At 38.3% G+C, this 21,249-nt stretch overlaps 1 protein-coding gene across 3 annotated transcripts in view; it reads left to right on the top strand.

Moving 5' to 3' along the window:
• Positions 1-21,249, top strand: part of NUDT6 (nudix hydrolase 6) — a 28,867-nt gene that overhangs the window by 1,050 nt on the left and 6,568 nt on the right. For all 3 annotated transcript variants that reach the window (XM_001103787.5, XM_015139179.3, XM_078002708.1), the window contains exons 2-3: positions 3,927-4,130; positions 9,297-9,352. In XM_001103787.5, the coding sequence (XP_001103787.3) occupies positions 3,927-4,130; positions 9,297-9,352 (260 nt within the window). The remainder of the gene's footprint in view (positions 1-3,926; positions 4,131-9,296; positions 9,353-21,249) is intronic.

Genomic DNA, 21,249 nt, shown 5'->3' with positions numbered 1-21,249 from the left:
ACGGTTCACTGCAGCCTCCAACCCCGAGTCAAGCAATCCTCCCACTTCAGGCCCTGGGTAGCTGGGACTACAGGCGCGCATCTGGCTGACTTTTTTCTGTTTTTTCTAGAAACGTGTCTCACTGTGCTGCCCAGGGTGGTCTCAGTCTCCTGGGCTCAACTGATTCTCCCGCCTTGGCCTCTCAAAGTGCTGGGATTACAGGTTGGAGCCACTGCACCCAGCCTGAATCATTATTGAATATAGTCACCCTGTTGGGCTATCAAATACTAAACCAGAGAGGTTCAAAGTGTCACATTTGTATACAAATTGGGTCAATAGCTGTCCCAGCAAGAACTGGAGTTTTTTTAGAATAACGCTTCTTTTATGATTAACCAGGGAAGGTGGTGGGTGGTTTCAGTCTTCAATAAGAAAACTTTCTACTGGCTTTGAACCTTGAGCCCTTTGAACCTTGAGCTTGGATGGAGGAGCCTTCACTTTGGAAGAAGTCCTTGATTTAGTGGTGCAGCAGTTTTTCATACTGCCTCTGAGGGTCTTATAATCTAATTGAAGGCCTAGCATGCAAATTCGACTATGGAAAGATCTCTCACACTGGAAACTCAAAATAATCTTTATCTTATTGAGCAATACAGCAAGAAACATATCTGTAAATATAATTGAGCTAGTTTTTTCTATGTTTACTCATCTTCATTCCCGACTTCTTACCTCTTCACATTATTTTCTCTCCTACTTGGTAGTAGTTGCTGACAAGCCCACTTAGACTGCAACGATGTCACTAATAGGAGAATCAATCAATTTATCTTCCAGTGTGTGGGTAGACACAGGTGTTGCACACACTGATACTTATCAACGACCAAACAGGTGAACAAAGCACTACCCCAATCAGCAAAGCAGAAAGCTGTTCGATTTGGAGTTGCACATTCTGGGTTCAAGTACCAGGTTCTGCCATGTGCTTAGCCAGGCATTAGGCAAATTGCCACTGAAAATATTTGCTTCTTAGCTTGCTTTTTGTGAATAACACCAGCGCTAATTACTGGATAGATGTGTTGATCAAAGGTGAAACTAATTTGTAAACTTAAGTACCAAATACTTGTTATATTTTTTCAATAAAACAAATTTTGTTGCACTTAGTGGTAGATGTTTTAGGATCTTTACAAATAGTGATTCATTTCATCCTCCTAACAACCCTTTGAGGTAGATAGTATTATTATTCCCATTTTAAAGATGACAGCACTGAGGCACAGAGAGAAAAAGTTACTTGCCCTGACTCTACACCTGTCTTACTCACTGCACTATGCTACCTTGAAGAACTACTGCTGGTTCTGTTGTTATAATTGAACAAAACTAACTGAATGGTAGGGCCTATAAAGAAAGACTACACATGAAGTCTGCTATTAGTCTTTAAGAATAAAGACTATTCTTAGTCTTTATGGACTAAGAAGTCCATATTCTTAGTGGAATAAGAAGCCAACTATTCATATTCTTTCAGAACATGAACTATTGATGTTTTGTTACCAACAACTAAAGTTAGAGGGATAATCAGGCAATATTTTGTTAGCTTCACACATAATATATCTGCATCAGTAAGGAAATAGTGCTGGTTCTGGTCCCTGCCATGCCACCAACTAGCTATGTGACTTTAGGCAAACCAATCATTTTATTAGTACAAATTGAGCCCCAGTGCATAATGTAGGGTTAACCTGGAGGATTGCAAATGCATAAAATATTAAACAGGATTCAAAAAAATAGCTAATGGAAGAGATATCATTAGGTCATATGTAATAAGTTCTAATAAATTGTACAGACATACTAGTCTTTAAATTCATATAATGGTGAGCTCATGAGCAGTGGTTAGGAAAGACTTTGGTCAAAGACATGGAATATGAGCTGGACTTTGAAGGATAGATATTAGCAATGGGAATGGGAGGTGGGAGAAGAAAAAGCAATAAAGCTTATTAGAGAAAAGAAGAAAGCAATTTAAAAATGATTCTAAGGTTTCAAGCATTGGTGCCAGAAATAAATAAGCTTATAAATGAAGCTAGTTTGGGGTGTAAGATTCAGTTTGGGCGTAGTGGTGTAGTGGCTCACACCTGTAATACCAGCACTTTGGGAGGCTGAGGTGGGCAAATCGCAAGGTCAAGAGATCAAGACCATCCTGACCAATATGGTGAAACCCTTTCTCTACTAAAAATACATAAATTAGCTGGGTGTGGTGGCATGTGCCTTTAATTCCAGCTACTTGGGAGGCTGAGACAGGAGAATCGCTTGAACCCAGGAGGCAGAGGTTTTAGTGAGCTGAGATTGCACCATTGTGCTCCAGCCTGGCGACAGAGCAAGACTCTGTCTCAAAAAAAAAAAGAAAAAAAAAAAAGATTCAGTTTTGAACACATTTTATTAAGTTTGAAGTGGTAACCTTCAGGACGGAAAATGTCTAGGAGCAACCGGAAAACAGAAAGTTTAGTGTTCAGTGAGATCAGGACTGGGCAGCCATCCTCATGTAGATGTCAGCTGATGCAGTGAGAGTGGATTCTCCAAGACAAAGAGTGTAGATATAAAACAGTAAGAAAATAGCATGGCTTTTAGAAATTAGCCTTTTAATTTGACTGGAAGGATTGCCTGGGAAGGAGCACATGTAAAATTTATGGAGTGATAGAAATGTTCTATAGTGTTAAAGTGTGAGTTACGGGTATATGCATATGTCAAATCTCATGAAATGTACGCTTAAGATTTGTACATTTCACTTTATGTACTTTACCTCCATTTTTAAAAGATGTCATCAGAGAAAGAGCAAGGTGAGTAGGACCTGATCCCATAACTGCACTGCATGCTAACACCAATCAGGAAGTCTCTATTAAAGGCCCCATGTGTCTGTCACTGTGCTAGGCACACCAACTTTCAAAGAGGTAGAGAACATTGTCCTTAAAAGAGAGGAGCTTACTGCAGAGCTAGGGAAAAGAGAAGGGAAAGTTAATTAACTACTAGATATATAATCAACCCCCAAAGACAGACACACACACACTCTTACATGCGTGTACACATGCACACACATACGCACGCACACACACATGCTTTACAGGGTTATTATAAAGGTTAAGTGAAATGATGGATGAAGAAAGTGATCTGAAAAGTTTTTCTAAAAACTCTAAAACTGAAGTATTTATTTCTTCACCCATAAACTTAAGGTAGTAATACCTTTCATGGTTGTGTACTTAATGAGCTAATATATATAAAGTGCTTGGAACTTAGTTTCAAATAGATATTAGCATCTTTTTCTCCTGGCTCAATCTTAAGTAATAAAGTAAGAGAATTTAAAGAAGGCAAAGATAGAAAACCTGTGATTATGTTCATCATGATATTATCTATAATAAAGTAAAATTAGAATTGTATTCCTATATACTAGTAAAATGTGAAGTTTGATTTCTTCATATTTTTTTCAAAATTTCTAGAGCCAGCATACGTTATTTAAAAACAAAGTTTAACTACCTTGAAATGTATACATTAAAAACATAACAGAACTCCTAAAGGAAGAAAAAAAATAGAAGTCCATAATTGTCATTAATATTAAACCTAAGGATGTTAAAAGGAACAGCATTAAAATGGTATTTGATTTGGTTTAAATCCGTTTATTTGTCCACTCTGAAACTACAGAACATCTGTTATGTGCCAAGCATTGTCTTTGGTGGTATGGATATAAAGGTCAGCAGTGTACTGACTTTATTCTGAAGGAATTCAGTCTGATGGAAAAATCATATAAACAAGGTGGTTATTATAAAACATGGTAGTTCCAGTGCCAACGATGTGAACAAGACATTTAGGGACCTCTTTTGCTTAAAGATGGCTTCATGGAGGAGGTGAAACCCTGAGGTGAGTTTTAATTTATTCCACTTGTTTCTTTGGAAATTATTTAGACTTTTTTCTTCTGCATTTAGCTGCAGTACAGCAATGGCGATCAGAAGGTAGAACAGCTGTATGGCTGCACATTCCCATCCTCCAAAGCCGATTTATTGCCCCCGCCGCTTCCCTGGGCTTCTGCTTTCACCATGCAGAATCGGATTCATCAACGTTGACTCTGTGGCTGGGAGAAGGGCCCAGCAGATTACCAGGATATGCTTCACATCAAGTAGGAGTTGCAGGTAATTCAAACTCACGACAACCAGAATTAACTTTTTAGAAGTTCACCCAATTTCTTGCTTGTTACAGCTAAGCAAATAGTTTATTCATGTGGAATGAGTTATTTGATTAAATGATTACAGTTTTTCCACCTTATCTACACAGGACGTGTTCCAAGACCCCCAGTGGGCACCTGTAACTGCAGATAGTACCAAACCCTATATATATACCATGTTTTTTCCTATCACACATATTTATGATAAAGTTTAATTTATAAGTTAGGCACAGTAAGAGATTAACAATGACTAATAATAAATTAGAACAGTTATAAAAGTATACTGTAATAAAAGTTATGTGAATGTGGTCTCTCTCAAAATAATGTTTTGTATTCACCTTTCTTGGGATGGTATGAAATGATAAAACGCCTGCATGATGAGGTGAAGTGAGGTGAATGACAGGCATTATGGCCTAAATGGAAAATTCCAGAAAAAACTCTTTAAGTTTTAAATTGCATGCTGTTGTGAGTAGTGCAATGAAATCTCTCACCATCCTGCTCTGTCCTACCCAGGCTGTGAATCATCCCCATGTCCAGTGTATCTATAGGCTACCCATCCGTTAGTTACTTAGTAGCCTTCCCTATTATCAGATCAGCTGTCCCAGTATCACAGTACTTGGATTCAAATAACCCTTATTTTACTTATTAATGGCCCCAAAGCACAAGAGTAGTGATGTAACATTTTGAGACCATGGTTGACCTTGTATAACTGAAACCACGGAAAGCAAAACTGGACAAGGGGGCTACAGTATCTATTACATAGTGCTTTTTAAATAGATGAAGTTTGCCTCAATCAGTAGACAGCAACACAGAGAACAAGTTTAGTGTTTAGTTTTCCAAAAGATATACTTGAATATATTTTACACATATAATTAAACTTCACTACTCAAATAGTAGCACTGAATTGGGATCAGGGAATAAATTTATTGTAGAGTAAAACATGTTAGCACTAATTATGTGAATTTGTAAAGTGAATGATAACTTTTATGTTGAATCTCAGGTAAAGCAAACCAACTTTTCAATGATTTGAACATTACTTCTTAATCATATTTACATTATTGTGCCGAATAGTTGTTTAAATAGTGTAATTTAAGTGTAGGGTAGAATTTTGAAGTGGCTGATTAACTTCAGAGACATAAGAAAGTTGAGAGAAGACTTCCCTCGGAGTAAGACGGGGTTTCTCAAATTGTAGATTGCATCAAAATCACCTGGAATCTTACAACAGCTTGCTGGGCCCTATATCCAGAGTTTCTGGTTCAGTAGGTCTGGGGTGGGGCCTGAAAATTCAGATGGTTTTCCTGGCTTTTTCTGTTTTTGCTGCTGCTGCTGCTGCTGGTGGTGGTGGTCTCAGTACTACCCTTTAAGGACTAAGGTTAAGGAAATTCTTAGATTTCCAGAAAAACTATAATAGTAAGGAATCCTTATTACCTTAATAAATGAAAGCAATAAAACATTATTTAATTAATAATTTTATTTGCCTTTATATAATTTACAAGAGTTTCTAAGGGAGTTTGCTTTTCAAAGCTTTTCTAAAGGCTTTTCAAGGCTTTTCTAAAGATTTTTCAAGGAGTTGTTCAAGAATACCTAATGATGTCTTCTCTGTCCCTGTCTTGCTTCCCTGTAGCAAGTAGACATTCAGAAACTCTCCGTTCAGCTCTATTTCAAAAGATTCTACTCAATAATTTAGTGACAGCCTCACACTTCAATGGAAAGTTATACAAATTATCATTCACGGGCACAGACTCTTAAGAGTTCCCAGTTATTAACATAGAATTGGTAATATATGCAAAAAGAGTATCCTATGAAGGACCTGTTGTTAACTAAGTACTATATTGTGCATTATAGTTTAGAGCAGCTCAAAGAATAGGAAATACAGAACTTGACCAATCTTGAGCACTAACTAGGATTTGAAGCCACTATTGGGGGTGTGGACAAGGTAATGTAAGAAATTGTTCTGGAAAGATGCAGAGTTGTTTTCTGTTTTTCTTTTTTTTTTCTTTTGAGGCAGGGTCTTACTTTGTCACCCAGGCTGGAATGCAGTGGCGTGATCTGAGCTCATTCCGACCTCTTTAGCTCAAGTGATCCTCCTGCCTTAGCCTCCCAAGTAGCTGGGACTACAGGCATGCGCCACCATGCCAGGCCAATTGTTATATTTTTCATAGAGATAGGGTTTCGCCATGTTGCCCAGGCTGGGGTGCAAAGTTTTAGGTGGAAAGAAAAATAATTGATATTTGTTGTAAACTACTGAAGGCAGATGTGGCTGGAATTGCATGAGCCATTGCTTTCTTTTGCTTTTCAAACTTAGCAAGCTTGTGTCTAGCTCAGAGCCTTGGCATCTACTGGCTCCTCTTCCTGCAGCACGCTTCTCCAGAACTTTCTTTATCTAGTTCTTTATAGCCGAAGTTTCTGCTCAAGTGTCTCCTTCTCAGAAAAGCTCCTGACCCTCCTGTCTAGAAGTGACTTCTCCCTGCACACCAGTGCCATCATTCCTTGTCCCTTTATCCAGCTCTATTTTTCTTTATAGCATTTATCACAGTCTAAAATTCTGTTATATCATGTATATATAATTAATTATATTGTATCACTTAATCTCCACCACAATAATACAAACTCCATAAAGGCAGATATTTTATCTATCTTGGTCATCATGATATCCTCAGGCTAAAGACAGTGACTGTCATAAAGTAGATACTCAATTTTTTTTAATGAATGGAATAGAAATGTGAGCCTTCTGAGAGAGCAGTTTCAGTGTTGTGGAGGGGCAGCATTGCACAGTGAGAAGAGTGTGCCTGCCTAGAATCCAGACAGACTGGTTGTTAGTCCCAGTTCTACCATTTAGAGCCGTATGAAGTCAGACACTCATATCACTCACAGGATTATTGTGACTTATACCTGAGCTAATGTACATTGAAGCACAGTGCCTAATCATAATAATAATTTTTATGTTGTGACCAGCAGGGGTCGCTCAAATTGTGCTTTAGTGGTGCTGGTTTTGTCTCTGATGCTGTGCTCATGTTTACAGTGAATTCATTAGGGAGAAGTTCAATTTGAGTAACCACAAATTATTAAAATTTAAGAGTAAGTTTCCTTGGCATTTCTTTGGCATTCTACCTCTGGTAAAGTCCAATTAAATTATAGTTTACATTTTCTAATAGAAGCCAACGTTAATGTTAATTATATCTCACTTGGTGATTTTCCTTCCTGCCTTAAAATACTCAAGTGTGATGTTTTCATTTCAATTGCATTTCAATTACTTTTCCCCATGTTACACATATTTATTCCTTCTCTATATTCTATCTCTACATAGCATTTATCACCTTCTAATATTCTATATAATGTATTTTTTGCTTGTTTTGGCACCTCCCCACATACATACCCAAATAGGAGCCCCATAAGGATAGGAACTTTCATTTGTGTTGTTCACCACTATATCTGTAGCACCTAGAAAAATGCCTGGTACATAGTAGGAGCTCAATTAATATACATAGGATCTATATACATTATATATAGGAACTCAGTCAATATTGGAAACATGGACAAATATGTAGAAAGTATCTTTTAAAAAAATCATCCCACGTTATTTAAATACAAATAATGTTTAAATCATAGCATCTAAATGATCATAATAAAAATCACTAAACTATCATTTGTATTTTTGACCCAACATTGCCCAAAGGGAAATATTTTTAAAAAGAAAGAATATGCAATGTGTATGATGAATGAATAAACAAAAGAAATGGACTAGAACTTATATATAAAACAAAGAACTCTTCCAAAGCAGTATATTAGTAGATTATAAAGTTGTACATATATAAAATAAGAAAATTTAATTGGCTTCAGAAAGTTCTTGAAATGAATATTGAGATATTTGAGATTTGGATCATCAGGGGGCACAGCCAGTGTTCTATGGATAGTGATTCAAGGAATAAAAATGAGAAGTCAATTCATTTATTCAATAAATATTGTAAGCACATCTGTTGTCTGAATGTTTGTTCCCCCTAAAATTCGTATGTTGAAACCTAATCGCCAGTGTGATGGTTTTAAGAGGTGGGGCCTTTGGGAGGTGAGGAGATCATGAGGACAGAGCTCCCATGAATGGGATTAGTGTCCTTATGAAAGAGGCCCACAGGAGCTTCTTTGCCTCTTTCACTATGTGAGGACAGGGCTAGAAGAATGAGCCCTTATCAGACACTGAATCTACCAGCACCTTGATCTTGGACTTCCTGGACTTCCTAGCTTCTAGAACTGTGAGAAATAAGTTGTTTTTTTCTTTTTTTTTTTTTTTTGAGACGGAGTCTCGCTGTGTCACCCAGGCTGGAGTGCAGTGGCGCAATCTCAGCTCACTGCAAGCTCCACCTCCCGGGTTCACGCCATTCTCCTGCCTCAGCCTCCCGAGTAGCTGGGACTACAGGTGCCTGCCACCACACTTGGCTAATTTTTTTTGTATTTTTAGTAGAGACGGGGTTTCACCATGTTAGCCAGGATGGTCTCGATCTCCTGACCTCGTGATCCGCCCACCTCGGCCTCCCAAAGTGCTGGGATTACAGGCGTGAGCCACTGCGCCCAGTCAAGTTTGTTTTTTATGAACTATCCAGTCTATGGTTATTTTGTTATAGCAGCCCAAATGGACTAAGACAAGTACTTAGTGTCTTCATCGATGAGGTAGTACAGGTTGACCATCCCCAATCTACAAATCAAAGATCCAAAATGCTGCAAAATCCAAAAGTGTTTGAGCACCGGCATGATGCCACTAGTGGAAAATTCCATATCTGACCTCATGTGACAAGTCACAGTCAAAATGCAGTCAAAACTTGGTTTTCATGCACATTATTTAAAATATTGTATAAAAATTGCCTTCAGCCTATGTATATAAGGTATATATGAAACATAAATGAATTTCATGTTTAAACTTGGGTCCTGTCCCCAAGATGCCTCATTATGTGTATGAAAATATTCCAAAATCCAGAAAAATCTAACACCTGCTCTCAAACATTTTAGATAAGGAATACTCCACCTGTATTTGAACCAGGGCTTCAAGTATAGGTAGAATTTTGATCACCACAGAGAGTGTGGGAGGAGATTAAAGTGAAGGAAATTAATATTTCTCAATTATCTTTTCTTTTTTCCCCAATAGGAGCTGTATTTGATGAAAGTACTAGAAAAATTCTGGTTGTACAAGATCGAAATAAAGTAAGCTGCTTCTGTTTTATAAATTGCTTTCTAAATGTTTCTTTCTTTCTAGAGAAGAATAAAATGTAGAAATTTTAATATGCCTAAGGTGTTATAGTAAGATATTTAAAAAATAATTTCTAAGCAGTTATGGATCACCTTAGATATTTATTTAAACCAACATACTTATACAGGTCTTGAAAATTTCCAGGTAACACTCAAGTGTTACTATCTATTACTTTATGGCTAAAGGAAAATTATAAATGACTGTATTTAATTGGGAAGACAAGTCTGTTTGAATATATTATCAAGATATTCTTCCATTCATTCAGCACTCAATGAGTTCTACTCTGGTCCAGGTGCTGAGAATAGAAAAAGCAGTAAGACAATATATCTTATGCCCTGCAACTTACTATTTATTTGGAAAGACAGTCATACAATAGATGATAGCAGTTAACTTTGCCTGAAGAAGTCCCCAAAGACTTCTCAGAGGAGGTGATATTTAAACTAGGTCTTGAAGAATAAGCAGGAGCTTTCCAGGTGCAGAAGAAAAAAGATAAACAAACTGATAAAATTAGAATTGCTTGTACAAAGGCACAGAGCTCAGAAAGGGACTGACGTAATTCAGAAATAATGGTAAAAAGTTCATTGTGGCCCAGAGTGTGGACAGTGGTAAGATATTTGACCTGAGAGCTAGATTGGAAACAATGTGAAGAGGATTGGGTACCAAGATAAGGAGTCTAGGTGACTAGAAGCAACAAATATTTCCCAGAGAAGTACCATGATTAGGAATCAGATGTTTTCATGCTCGGGAGTCAGAAGTAAAAGTGAAAGAGAATAATGATTTTGACACTTTCTGAGACTTCAGCAAATATTAGTGGACAGTCAAACATTTTTCCCCACTACATATGTTCTTAAAGTTTAAATTAATGTTCGTAATGATAGCTGAAAGCAGTATCACACATTTCTTGGAAATGCTATCTAAAACTATTCTCATGGCTCCAAGTAACTTTGAAGTTTTAGTTAAGGCAGGATCTCTGATTCGAATTAAGCTTTTTGTCCTCAACAGAAATTTATAGAACACCTAAAGTGTATTTTACCTAGCCCTCAATAAGTTTTGTATTTGAATTGGGACATATATATATGTAATGGTAATGACCAGAGAGTAGGAGGCATGATTGAGTGGTAAAAATAGGGCCTACTTATGGGGTGCCTGAGAACCAGGCAGATGAGTTTAGACTTCACATGGAAACAGTAACTATTAAAAGATTTTGATTGTGATGACAAAATGATGATGATGATATATGGACAAGATTAATCTAATAACAATATGCAAGTTAGCCTGACAACAGTATGCCCAATGAGAGGGAGCTGATATAAACAAAATGGACTTGGGAGCCAGACTGACCAGAGTTCCAATCCCTTTGCCACTTCTACTTTGGCAAGTTGGCTTCAACCCAAAGTGGATATTATAACTCTCTCCAATATAGCAGACAGAAGATATGCCCAGACATTATTAACAAATCCTGTATGTACAAGTAACATAAATTAGTTAATTTCTTTTGTTATGTTTAAAAAAAATACTAGACCTTGGTATGTAGCAGTTACTTCTTTTTTTTTTTTTTTTTTTTTTTTTTTTTTTGAGACGGAGTCTCGCTCTGTCACCCAGGCTGGAGTGCAGTGGCTGGATCTCAGCTCACTGCAAGCTCCGCCTCCCGGGTTTACGCCATTCTCCTGCCTCAGCCTCCCGAGTAGCTGGGACTACAGGCGCCTGCCACCTCGCCCGGCTAAGTTTTTGTATTTTTAGTAGAGACGGGGTTTCACTGTGTTAGCCAGGGTGGTCTTGATCTCCTGACCTCGTGATCCGCCCGTCTCGGCCTCCCAAAGTGCTGGGATTACAGGCTTGAGCCACCGCGCCCGGCCTTGTAGCAGTTACTTCTAAAGAGATACCATAAAAGGGTTTTACTGTCTTCTAAGTATATCCCTTTGATTATCTCTCTTTTCTTTTAAAGAAGAAGTAGGTCACCAAAATTTATTTAATCTTTCCTGGGCTCATGTGAATGATGTTATTGAGACAAAACTGCATCAGCAGACCCGGACCCGGGTCCCTAGGATTTGGCCATGCCATTAACTGGCTTTCTGACTCGGGGACCTAAGTTTCCCCACTTACAAAATTTAGGAGTTAGACTCAATGGTCAAACAAAATATTGTAATGTGGTAATTTTGTATTTCTATGTATCTTTCATGTACATGGCATAAATACTTATACAATGTATAGATAAAATGTGGTCTAAGCCACTTTGGTATTGTGGAAAGAAAAGGGTAAACCATGAAGGTTTTTTAAATAGCACACTGGGTTTCAGAAGTGATTTTCTCAAATAAAATTTCATTATGGACTTTAACAGAGGCTGAAAGACAGCCAGATAACATGATTGTTCCACTCCAAGCAGTCCTTCAGGGTTGGTTAATCTACCAAATAAGAATCTATCCATGTTATTATTCATGTAATAAAACACAGAAATTCATAGAAAACAAACTTGGGTCTGATAATGTTAAAAACTACATTGCAGTCTGAAAAAAATGGAGCTTTCCTCGCAGACATAGCTGAACTGTCTTACTCCAAACCTAGACAGCTTTATGTTTTTTGAGTGGATTTTTTGTTTCCTTATAAAACCTGCAAAGACAAGTGACTTAACAGGTTCTGCTTACAGAAATCAAACTCCCAGAGCAATCTGTACTCAAAATATGTAATTGAAAAGGAAAGAATTGAATTGGGCTATATTTTTAAAACAGGGTAATAGTGAAAATTATGTTTAATAAATTTGCCTGAATTCCAGGTAAACCACTGAAACTTTTATGGTTCTCTGTTAATCATGGTTGCACTTAATGCTTCTCTAGTTTTATTCATCTTAGTTTCAAATAAATGAAAGTGTTTTCTGAAATGTTTCTTAGTGTTTTTCAAAATAGAAAACAAAGGGAGATCCAGACCTAATGACAAAACAAATAAATAAGTGTCATCCCATTGTAGGGGAAAACTCAATCCACAGTGGCACTGTTTTAGTCATTCTTTGGAATAACTGAGTTCATCCTGTAATGTTTAATTATAAAGATTCAAGTGGAGAGTTTTCCCTTTTTCCACTCTGAGTTTCTTTTGTATGGCCTTTACAGTCATTTGAAGGTCATACCTTTAGGCTTGGTGACTTTTGAGTAATTAACCCTAGATAGCTTCATGAATGGTTTATTTGGTGGCTCTTAGAACCTATAGTCATATCTAAAGAGAATTAAAAACCTTAATAAAGTGGTAGTACCAGCCTGTAGTACACAGAAGGCTCTGTTCTGGCCTTTAGCCTCCTAAAAAGTCATAGCCAAACATTTGCTAATACTTAATCCTCTGTTATAGCACACATTCCTGATCCTAGTTTATGAGGTTTTCAGGGTAAAAAAAAAAAAAATTTAATTCTATCATGTTTTGCTCTGTCAGTAGAAATAAAACCAGATAATCAAATAATTTGTGATGACCTAAAATACTTGCATGAAATAATTTCCATGAAACGTTTCTCATTTAATAATCATACTTATTATTATCTCCATTATTTTAGGACTGAGATTTAGAGAAGTTACAATAACTTATTCAACATTACACAACTAGTAATAGGCAGAATCAGAAGCCTATAGAGGAATCTTTTCACTAAACCTAAACTAAAGAAACAACATAGGCAGGAATGGTGGTGTGCACCTGTAGTCCCAACTACTTGGGAGGCTGTGGTGGAAGGATTGCTTGAGCCTGGAAGGTCAAGGCTGCAGTGAGCCGTAATCAAGCTACCGCACTCCAGCCTGGGTGACAGAGTAAGACCCTGTCTCAAGAAAAAAAAAAAAAAAAAAAGCTGGGATGGGGGGAGATGATTAATTTAAGGAGATAAAGAGTAATTATCAGTTCTTCTCAAAACCTAGGATGATGATCTATTTTTACAGATTTTAGAAGACCCAAATAAAGACTGTAGACTATAAGTAGGAAAGAAAGAAGTTTTTATTAAAAATCCTTTTGTTTTTGGCTCACTGAGATGGCTGAACTTTTCAGAGCACACATGATTCAGCAGTTGGTCCTTTACAAGTTAACAAACTTTAATTTTTTTCTTTACTCAGAGTTGTTTGGATTCTGAGTTAGATTAATTCAGGGTAATAAGAGATTAATTCATAAATCAGAATGCCACTTTATTAATGCTGTTAATGGAAAAATCAGACTCTGTAAAACATTTTTAAAAGGTTTATTCTGAACCAATGAGTGACCATGGTCTGGGAAATGCGTGTCAAGACGTCCTGCGAACGTGTGCCAGTGGGCAATTGAATTAGAGTTTTGTTTAATAAGTTTGAGGGAGGCAGGAGTTACAAGCAGAGACATAAATCAATACGTGGATGGTATACATTGATTTCGCCTGAAAAGGCGGGATGTTTTGAAGAGGCAGGATGTTTAAAGAGGGGGCTTACAGGCTATAGGTAGATTCACAGATTCTCTAACGTACAATTGATTAAGGAAGTGAAGCTTTGTCTAAAAATTTAGATTCAGCAGAAAGAATGTTTTAAGTTAAAATAAAGAAGTCTGTTAACCAATAATACACTGTGTCAGAGTGACCTGCAGGGGTATGTGACTTAGCCCTTGTCTAGCATGGCTTTAGATCCTGTTTATAATTTGGTATCGTATTGTCACAAAGAGTCCATTTTGTTACCTTATGACCTCTGTGTTAACATAATAATCGTCAGTTGTGCCTAAACTCCAAAAGGGAAGGGGTATAATGAGGTGTGTCCAACTTCCCTACCCATCATGGCTGGGGATTTAGTTTATAAGGTTTTTTGGGGGTCCCTTTTTGTCAAGAGGGGGGGTCCATTCACTTGGTAGGGGTTTAGGATTTTATTTTTAGTTTACAATTCGCAGTAGGAGGAAAGGATCCAAGCTTTTTGTTAGTAGAAACGAACTGGAGAAGTATTCCCAAATATGATATATGCTGCTTCCAAAATGTAAAAAAGTATTACTCCAAGTGCTGTGAGTGGGGATAATTGCAAGGTGCACCAAATAGCCCATACCTTAGAGATCTACAGACTACTATGTTACCAGAAGGGGGTCCTGATCCAGACTCCAAGAGAGGGTTCTTGGATCTCACGCAAGAAAGAATTCGGGCAAATCCGTAAAGTGAAAGCAAGTTTATTAAGAAAGTAAAGGAATAGGCCAGGTGCAGTGGCTGGTGCCTATAATCCCAGCACTTTGGGTGGCTTAGGCGGGTGGATCACTTGAGGCCAGGAGTTTGAGACCAGCCTGGCCAACATGGTGAAACCCCATCTCTACTTTAAAAAAAACACAAAAATTAGCAGGGCATGGTGGCGCATGCTGTAATCCCAGCTACTCGGGAGGCTGAGGCAGGAGAATCACTAGAACCCAGGAGGCAGAGGTTGCCAAAAGCTGAGATGGTGCCACTGCCCTCCAGCCAGGGCGACAGAGTGAGACTCGTCTCAAAAACAACTACTCCATACTAGAGCAGTGGCTTGGGCTTCTCTGCTAAGGATACTTAGAGTTATTTCTTGATTATACGCTAAACAAGGGTTGGCTTATTCATGAGTTTTCCAGGAAAGGGGCAGGCAATTCCCGGAACCGAGGGTTCCTCCCCTTTTTAGACCAAATAGGGTAACTTCCTGATATTACCATGGCATTTCTCAACTGTCATGGTGAGAGTGTCTTTTAGCATGCTGATGTACTATAATTAGCATATAATGAGCAGTGAGGATGACCAGAGGTAACTTTCATCCCCATCTTGGTTTTGGTGGGTTTTGGCTGGCTTCTTTACTGCAACCTGTTTTATCAGCAAGGTCTTTATGACCTGTATCTTGTGCGACCTCCTATCTCATCCTGTGACTTAGAATGCCTAACCTCCTGGGAATATAGCCTAGCAGGTCTCAGCCTTATTTTACCCAGCCTCTTTACAAGATGGAGTCACTCTGATTTAAACACCTCTGACAACTATACTTCTAAACACTTAATAAGGGCATCTCCTATCCTCTAGTGCCCAGATGTCTTACTCGGACATTTAGAATACTTGACACGTCCTACTTGCCAGGTCCAGTCAGCATTCTGGCATCCATAGAGTTGGATAGTGATAAGCCCTGGCATATAGTAACATAGCAGTTACTAAGATTGTTACATATGAAAAGGAATGAGGTACAGATGGAAACTGAAGTGTTGAGTTGTTTGGTAGCCATGGCACTTCAACAGTACAGGGGGTAATAATAATTATATAGCTTTGGAGATGGCTAACTTTTGTTAACTAGTTTAGATGCCTTGGCAAAATAAAAATGACAAGCTCAAGTCAGCCTGTCAATTCAAGGCACAATATGAAAACCCCAAGACCTCCATGGCACCATTTAAAGAGACCCCCATATTCTCCAGGCACAAAGGCCATACTGAAAATCAGGCCTAGATCCAACTGTAAGAATATCAGAGCTGCAAAGGAGACTGAGTAGAGTTTGATAAGTGTCCTGTGTCAAAGCCAATCCCCTAGCAGGAGAAGAGTGGGGATCCTGCGCCCCTGAGTGAATGGACATGAGAATATTGAATTTCAAATTCTCTTGAACCCTCTGAGCCAGCAGAAGCAGCACCCTTCTTCTGGCTACAGAAAACAGCCTCCCCTTGCCTGGGGGCTCAGCAAAAGATAGAGTGAAAGGGGAAAGAGGGGTATAGGGCTACTAGTGAAAACATGCAGGCATGGTAGCTTCTGACAAGGTTTTGTTATGCAATTTCTCATCTAGGTGCTAACGGTCAGTCTCCTTCCGGGCTGAAAGCTTCCTCAACCCCCTCAATCCCCCACTCCTACTCAGGGGATTAATGGCAGCTTCATTCTCAGAAAGCTTTGCCTTTAATCAGATACGGGAAGCTCAGAAATGCTTCTTTCTGCATCTGCTGTATCTTCAATGTCTTCAGTTTAGAGTAATCATTATGCCATTCTGGTGGGTTGTGGGTTCCTTCATGTGGGACCATACACAGCTAAAACGCAAACCTCATGCTGTTCAGCTGCTGCTGGTTTATTTGGACCCATATCTCTAAGAATGAGGCATCAGCTTGCTGGTGCCTCTTGGGAAGGGGATGCAAAATGAAGCTTCTCTTAGAAATGTTAGGATAACTGCAAACTGGATTCTGCTGATACTATGGAAAGGAACTGCTGCTGCTAGAGTGAAGCAGCCTTGAAGCAGTGATAACTCACAGGAACCACGAGCACACAGAAAGCCCACAGTAAGGAGATAGTCCCTTCCTCCTCTTGCCTTGCAGTCTAATGGTGGAGCGTAAAAGGGAGTCAGCTGGCAAAGCAGAAACTGGTTAGCAGAATCCCAGCTCCAGCATCACTAAGCAAGTACGGAAGGGTAGATTTGGAGCTGAGAGACAATAACAGCATCAACTTATTAAAATGCAAATTCTCAGGCCCTACCCCAGATCTGTGGAATCTGAAACTCTAGAGGATAAAGCCCAGCAATTCTGGTTTACAAGCCCTCCAGGTGATTCTGATGTAAAGTTTGAGAACCACTAAACTGGCACATTGAGCTTCCTGGCTCTGCTGATTCTCAAACCTGCCAATAATTGGTCCTTTAAGAACAAGAAAGTGATGCTTTTCAGAATCTAGTCATGTTCCCCCTACACTTTTAGACAGTTGGTACTGGTAGAAGCTAAAGAAGTTCAAATTATATAAGACAGTTTATTTGTGGATTAAGTAGGAATGACACTCCTAAGTAGGGTTTTGATTTTTTTTTTTTTTTTTTTTGAGACGGAGTCTCACTGCGTCTCCCAGACTGGAGTGCAGTGGCACGATCTCGGCTCACTGCAAGCTCCACCTCCCAGGTTCACGCCATTCTCCTGCCTCAGCCTCCCGAGTAGCTGGGACTACAGGCACCCGCCACCACGCCTGGCTAATTTTTTGTATTTTTAGTAGAGACAGAGTTTCACCGTGTTGGCCAGGATAGTCTCGATCTCCTGACCTCATGATCCACCCGCCTCGGCCTCCCAAAGTGCTGGGATTACAGGCGTGAGCCACCATGCCCAGCCTTGGTTTTGATTTTTTAAAGTTATAAACAGAGATCCATCTAAGAGAGCAACAAAATATGAAAATTAAGAATTAACATATAGTTCAATGTTGAAATAAAAATAAGACATGGAATAATTTAATTTCTGTAAATATTTGCTATTAGGTGATATTTCAGTATAACTGATAGCTATTAGCTATATTTAATTTATATTTAATGTTTAATAAATTATATATAGATTATAGATACTTATTTACTTATTATAAATAACTAATTGGCATTCTTTTCAGATATCCAAGCCAGTTTCTCTCCTTTCTTTACGTACCTCACTCTCCCCAGGCATTAATGTCAAGTGTTTTTTGCAAGGGAAAATTTAACCCTCAACATTAGCATATGCACAAATTCAAACACATATCTAAATTGACACTTACATGTCCTTTCTCTTTCCCTACCCACATATTCCAGTCCTTCATCCCTACCCCAATATCTTAAGAAATAAAAGACCGAACAGTGACTTGACCCCATAAACTGGGTGTTCAAGAGTTAAGGGTAGGGACCCATTAATTCATTCACTGAATATGACTGAGTTCTTATACATAGTCTGCTGTATACACTGTTCTAAGCACTAGGTACACATCAGTGAACAAAGTAAAGTTTCTATATAGGGAGCTTACATTCAAATGCATAAGATACAAATAATAAAATGGATGAATATTATGTAAGGTGGAGATGTGTTATTAAGAAAAATACATGGTGCACTAAGCACTAGGTATACATCAGTGAACAGATGTATAGTTTCCACATATGGAGTTTAGCAAAGTTTCTACATATGGAGCTTACATTCAAATGTGTAAGATACAAATAATAAAATGAATAAATATTATGTAAGGTGGAGATAAGTATTATTAAGAAAAATACATGGTGCCAAGATAAAAAGAATGACTGGGTTTGCCATGTACATTAACTTCTGTATGCCCAATATACATTAACTCCTTTACGCTTGCTATATACATTAACTTCTGTATGCCCAACACCTAACACTCAATAATTTCTATTGAATGAATGAACAAACTTATTAGACACTCTATGGTAGCTTCTTTCTCATTGGTAATAGTGATAATATTGTAGCTAGTGAGATTTATCTAAATACAGTAGTTCTGAATTATAAAAGGTGATAGGATCATTAAAGACTAGAACAATGAAAAATAAAAGATAACCAAATTTCTGGCATCTGACCGAGTTGGAGTAAAGACAGAACAAGAAGGTCACATATATACGAGAACCAAAGGGAAAAGGTTAGCGGGTCTGTGCCCTTGCTCTTGGTTCTTGAGATATGGCTGAAAGAAATTAGTAGTCTTTTAAGGGTTGTGTTTACACAAACTTCTGGTTAGGATTTCAGTAGCCATGCCTAGGGAAGGTCTTAAAATGAATACTTTGCTTAGGAAAGCAGGTGTCTGTGGAACAGAGAAAATAGAAAAAGAATCAGAAAATGAATCATTTTCACCCATTCTAGAAACCCTAAAATAAACTTGAGTTTATCTTCAGGATAAGTTTTCAAAGAAATAGTGGTTTTAAACTTGAACATGCTTTAACAGAGAAAGTATCTTACATTCTGTTAATATCTCTAAAAAATGCATCAGAAAATTTACCCTTTCTTGGTAGCTAAAATGACTATTTCTTGGGCCAGCAATTTCTAACACTGGGGAAGGAAGGATTGCAGTGATGAGACCACCCTTACTTCATCCACACTGTCTTCTGTTTTCCATTTACTGCTACACACACACACACACACACACACACACACACACACACACACACACACACAACATTAGATTTATAATTGGAAAATGTATAGGAAAATTGTCATACTCACCATTCCAAAATATGATGGAACTACTCTAAATATGGTTTAAAAACACATATTTTTATAAGTTAAAAGGATACTATACCTTTTGTAGTTTGTGAAAATCAGATATGCTTAAAGGAACTAGACCTCACCAACTCAAAGCAGGGAGGGGTCATATATGTGACTGTTGAGTAGCATCCCACAAAGCAGCTAAGCACAAGAGCATTTTAGAATATTTCTTTCACAAGAGAGTGGAAAGTTCCTTTTTTAAGATTAGGGAAAAAAAGGATCATGGAATTTTACACTTGAGGCACAGAGATATCATCTTCTTTTATAGGAAGGGAGAACAAAGATGAAAAGCATAATCTCATAGGCTACATTTTCAAAATCGATCCTCAGTAATTTTTTCCTCATAAAACAATATACTGGAAAGAAAGAATAATAAAAGATCACTAGCTAGGAAATAAATTCCATGCCAATCAGAGCATTCTAGATGGGGAACTCACAAGCAACAGATAGATAAAAAGACATTTGGTACTAAACTGTAGTCCAAATTTGTGAGCCCTGGAAAAGTGTAAGTCTAACACACAGAATCTAATTGGATTTATATAGAATGTTCCAACTAGGTCCAAGGAAAAAATTAAAAGGTATATGAAAAAGCAGTGTACAGTCATTAAGGATTAGTGAGAAAATATCAAATCTACTTTTACAATTTCTTAAAAGATGGTTAGAAAAAGCCTGCCTGGATTTTAACACTGAGTTTATCACGTACTAGGTGTGTGACCCCAGGCAAGTGTTTTTATGCCCTCAGTTTCATCACCTCTAAAATGGAAACAAATTATAGGCCTCTCATGGGAGTATTGTGAAGTTTAAATGTGCATAATTCTTATAAAAATATTTAGCATAGTGTAGGAGATTGATCAGGGTGGTGGAAAAAATTGTAGAAAGATGAAAACCTTCTTGGAAGGCTGGGAGGTTTTACAAAAGTTTAGGGAAAGGATTTGGTTGAAGGCAGCCAGATTCTCTTATCCGGTGCCTGAAAGCTTAGTTTAGGTAACAAGGGGATGTAAAGAAACTGATCTAGGTAAGTTAATCATGGCGCGCACAGGACTACCCTCTCTGGGGCGTTGGCGGCGGGGTTGAGGGCGCCCTTTAATCATCCGCACGCAGGACTACTCTCTCTGGGGCGGCAGCGGTTGGGGGTGGGGTGGGGTGGGGTGGGGTGGGCACGACCATGTTAATTACCCACAACTGTGTTGACTCAAGGCCTTTGTCATTAAATCTGTACTGAATAAATGTCTGCAGCACGGGTGGCTGCTGCAATTCTTTCTGAGTGGCCCAGTCCCCAGCCCACTCTTTCGTTGGATATCTGTGTGTGAGTGCATTTTTTCATCGGTCACTTGGTTAGGGTCTGCGGGTCAGACCCGCAACACAGCGTGTGGGGTCTCACTCTGTTGCCCAGGCTGGAGTGCAGTGGCACAACTCACTGCAGCCTTGAACTCCGAGGCTCAAGTGATCTTCCCGTCTCAGCCTCCCAAAGCGCTGGGATTACAGATGTGAGGCACTGTGCCCAGCATTAGTATTTTAACGTTGTTATATTGTTAAACACAGCTAATGGGAATTGTTTGATATAAAGAAAAGAAGTGGGAAGACATGCTCATCTCACTATTGATCATATCTAGGACATTGACTAGATTTTTCACAAACCACATAGCTTAGGCCTCTCTACTACTTAGACTACACCCAGGCTCAAGCTTTTTTAGGGAAGTAAGCATTTTAAAAGCCTAAATGGTGCCATAAAATGTCACAAAATACTTACCAGCATAAACATATACCTAATATTTCCATATAAAAGGTTTAATTTATAAAATAGTCAAAATCAAATTTGTGTGAGCTGTTTTCAGTCCTTATGTCTAGCATTTTCCCCCTTCTAATAAGTTCATCTCCAGATTTAATTAACAATCAATCTCTAATCATTTATGGTTAAAGATTTCTAAAGTCAGCTTTTGTTGTTTTT

This window comes from Macaca mulatta, chromosome 5 (assembly GCF_049350105.2).
Source record: "Macaca mulatta isolate MMU2019108-1 chromosome 5, T2T-MMU8v2.0, whole genome shotgun sequence".
Classification (NCBI taxonomy): domain Eukaryota; kingdom Metazoa; phylum Chordata; class Mammalia; order Primates; family Cercopithecidae; genus Macaca; species Macaca mulatta.
The sequence above is the reverse complement of the archived record's forward strand: the minus strand, read 5'-3'. Positions and strand labels throughout refer to the sequence as shown.